The following is a 3540-nucleotide window of genomic DNA, read 5'->3' on the forward strand; positions in this document are numbered from 1 at the left end:
CGATGCCCACCTGTGTGGTGTACCACTCCTCCACCTCCCTGCGGTTGGTCTCCACCACGGCCTCGTAGGTGCTCCTGACTTCGTTGAGCACGCGGTTCAGGTCCACGGAGGGCGCGGCGTCCACCTCCACGTTGAGGCGGTCCCCGAGCTGGCAGCGCAGGGTGTTGACTTCCTGGGGGAGGAAGGGAAAATGTTAAATGTCACCAGTGACCTCATTGTTCTCTACAGGATAAAACAGTTCAACTTCTAGTCATTCCTGAGCTCTCAGCAAGCTCCCTTCCCTCTCTCCTCTCCTCGGCCGGGTTATACCCAGTGATGAACCTCCATTCTGCTGTTCACCAAGAGCTTGAACCCATGACCCCTCTGCCCTTGAGACTCAGTTTCCCACTTCTCCCTGAGGCCCCTGTGGTGTGGTGGCCTCAGAGCTGGCCATGGTGGACCACGACTTAAATCCTGGTCCCTAAAGCCCTACTTCAGTGTTCTTGCTAGAATATCTCACAGCATCTGAGATTTGACTCTTAAACATGGGCCACAAAAGGACCTAGGCTGGCAAAGACAATGCCTGCTTCAACACCTGCCTTCCAAGAACAGAACCGACTTAACTAGATATTTACTGGTTCTGCCAATGTAGATTTTGCTGGGTGAAAAACAGCAGCTCACTACCCTGCTGTCTCTTCACAGAGCACTGTAACGTGGCACTTGGCACTGCTTTGTGTCTCATCTCTAACACTCTCTCTGCAGCTTCTAGAAGCTTCTCCAACCCCCAGCTTCTCCATGCTAAAATGAGAGCTTGCTCTGAAGTTCTGAGGTGCTGATTGGGATGTTTGGCACAGCACGAGCTCTCTGCGGATGAATATGATCTGTCCCGGGAGAGAAAGTTGCACACCTCTGTCTTCTTCACCCACATTTCTTCCAAGCCACACCCAATAGCAGAAAGAGCTCTGGGAAGAGGTGAGGAGCCTCCCACTTCGTCCCCTGCTGTTCAGCCCCCTCTGCTGGGTGGGCCAGGGCCATCAGCCCTCTCCGTGACAAAGGGACGGGGGGACCCACAATACCTGCAGCTGCACTCTGAACAGGGCGTCGAGGAGACCTTGGCGGCAGCAGCATCTGCCCACGACCTTTCCTCTTACGGACCTGCCCACCGCCTCGGCCTCCTTCCAGCCCCTGGCAGAAATCTCCTCATCTCTGATCACAGATTTTTCAGTAACTCATCCTCTACAAATCCCTTTTTGTTTGGAGAACGGCTTTCTTGGCACAGCGAGCCTGTGGCTGTTGGCAGCGAGTCCCTGCGAGCCCCGTCATGCTGGGAACCTCACCTGCTCGTGGTTCTGCTTGAGGGACAGCAGCTCCTCCTTCAGCGACTCCACCTGCGCCTCCAGGTCAGACTTGCACAGGGTGAGCTCATCCAGGATCCTGCGCAGGCTGTTGATGTCGGCCTCCACCAGCTGCCGCAGGGACAGCTCCGTCTCGTACCTGTGACCACAGGGGACTGGGGGTCAGGTTGTGCCAAAACCCACTTTGCTTTGGTTTCTCAGATGACTGGGAATTAGGATTGGTAATTTTTCTGGGCATCTCATTCTTTTAGGGTTTTCAGCACCCTGCAGTCAGTCCCAGAGGAAAATGCACTGGTGATTATTTTCTCACAGAAGCAGTGGGTTGAGGGCGCCATAAGTCCAGAAACTGAAAGGTTTCCAGGATGAACACCCTTCTCCCAGTCTCATGACTGAGCTGTGTGCACAGGAGGCCGTGGGAGGACTGCACTGTCCACGCCGACATGCAGTGGGACTGGAGGGCATCACTTTCCAGAGGAGGAGGAAGAGGAAGGGTTGTGAGTCCCAGACAGAGGTCTGAGGCTAACTGAGCAGGAATGCTTCAGGCCACAGGGCGATGGCTAGGAAAGTCTGCTCAGTGTCTGTCACTGCTGACAGCTGTGCCCACTCACTTGGTCCTGAAGTCGTCGGCCGCCAGCTTGGCGTTGTCGATGTGCACCACCATCCGGGCATTCTCTGCCTTGTTGCAGAGGGTCTAGAAGCGAGGAGACAGGGCAGAATGAGCCAGGGCTAGCTTCTGCCTGGCCTGCAGCAAGCATGGCTCATGTGCTCAAACAAAAGGGTCAGAATGAGAAATCGGGGCCAGGGATATAGCTCAGTGGCACAAGCACCTGCCTGGCAAGCACAAGGTCCTGAGTTCGATTCTGGGTACCAAAAATAAATAAATAAATAAAACAAAGAATGAGAAATCAGGGTGCATCTCATCCACAAACGTGGAGTGAAGTGTGGTCTGTACAAGAGGTGCTCGATAAACATCGGAGAAGCCAGATTTGAAGCCAGAACCCTGAGACGTGCAGAGGAGACAACATTCATTCATCCCAAGTCAACAATACTGAAACGCTGACGATAATTCACATTTATCTACCCTGTGGCTGGCATGGTTCTAGGCTACGAAGCAACAAAAATGAGCATCCACTCGGTCCTGCCTTCAGGAAACTTTGGATCCGCAGGGAAGATAAATATAAACCAGCAGGGGTGGGGACCGGGTCTCTCCCCGCCTCCTGGGGGCCCTGGCACCATTTCCTCCCACAGAGCATCCAGTCTTCCTGGGTTTGGGCCCCTGCCACACTGTGAGTGTACCAGAAGCCCAGAGGCCTCCAGAGCAGGGGAATTAGGGTCAAGAAGAGAAAGGGATCTGGAAGCCAGAAGAGCCAGGTCCCCAGCTGAGGACAGAAAATGGTCCAGCTCATTCCTCAGCATCTTTCCTGGGCTCAGTTATCTTCTCACTCAGGATGATCATTCCAAAACCTGGCAAATGCTCGGACACGCTGGCTCAGAAGCTCATTTATCTAAAGCACTACTACCTCTACCTCGATGAACTCTGTGCCAACGCCGGACCTAGGGTCCGCATCTGGAAACAGACAGGCCTGGAGAAAGCCAGTGGAGGGCAAGGTGTCGCCCTCCCGCCACACCGAGAGCTGGGCCATTTCTGCCCCTGTCTCAGGTTCTCCCCAGCAACTTCCCAGCAGGGACACGGTGGTGCCCACCCCTCACCTTCTGCTGCAGCTCCTCGATGGTGCGGAAGTAGGACTGGTAGCTGGGGCACAGCAGGGGCTCCTGCTGCTGGTTCCGCTCCTGGATCTGCCTCTCCAGCTCCGCATTCTCCCGCTCCAGCTCCCGCACCTTCTCCAGGTAGCTGGCCAGGCGGTCGTTCAGGAACTGCATGGTCTCCTTCTCGCTGCCGTTGAAGGAGCCCTCGCAGAACCAGTTGCAGTTGCCCACATTGGCGGGGATGTTACAGGCCCCAGGCAGGGTGCAGCCGTGGCAGCTGGGGGGAACGCAGGGCCGGGAGGAGCAGCTGGTGCGGCAGCTCAGGTTGGGCAGGCAGGTGTTGTAGGGCATGGTGCTGAGGGAGCGAGGCGCCGGGCTGAAGATGGATCCAAGGTCTCCAAGCCGCAGAGATTGTGGGGCTCCTTCTGCGGGCGGCCTTTATACCCCCTCTGTGGAGGGCGTGGACCCGTCAGGCAGCCTCTCTTAGGCTCATTTGGTG

The 3540-nt window shown here is 55.9% G+C and overlaps 1 protein-coding gene across 1 annotated transcript in view; it reads right to left on the reverse strand.

Moving 5' to 3' along the window:
- Positions 1 to 3540, reverse strand: part of LOC102027707 (keratin, type I cuticular Ha3-I-like) — a 4921-nt gene extending 1381 nt beyond the window's left edge. Inside the window, exons 1-4 of the mRNA XM_005394396.2 lie at positions 3045 to 3540; positions 1943 to 2025; positions 1317 to 1473; positions 11 to 172 (exon numbers count right to left, since the gene is read on the reverse strand). Of these exons, the coding sequence (XP_005394453.1) occupies positions 11 to 172; positions 1317 to 1473; positions 1943 to 2025; positions 3045 to 3392 (750 nt within the window). The 5' untranslated portion in view covers positions 3393 to 3540. The remainder of the gene's footprint in view (positions 1 to 10; positions 173 to 1316; positions 1474 to 1942; positions 2026 to 3044) is intronic.

The sequence above is a fragment of the Chinchilla lanigera genome, unplaced genomic scaffold (genome assembly GCF_000276665.1).
Source record: "Chinchilla lanigera isolate Chin_1 unplaced genomic scaffold, ChiLan1.0 scaffold00050, whole genome shotgun sequence".
Lineage (NCBI taxonomy): Eukaryota > Metazoa > Chordata > Mammalia > Rodentia > Chinchillidae > Chinchilla > Chinchilla lanigera.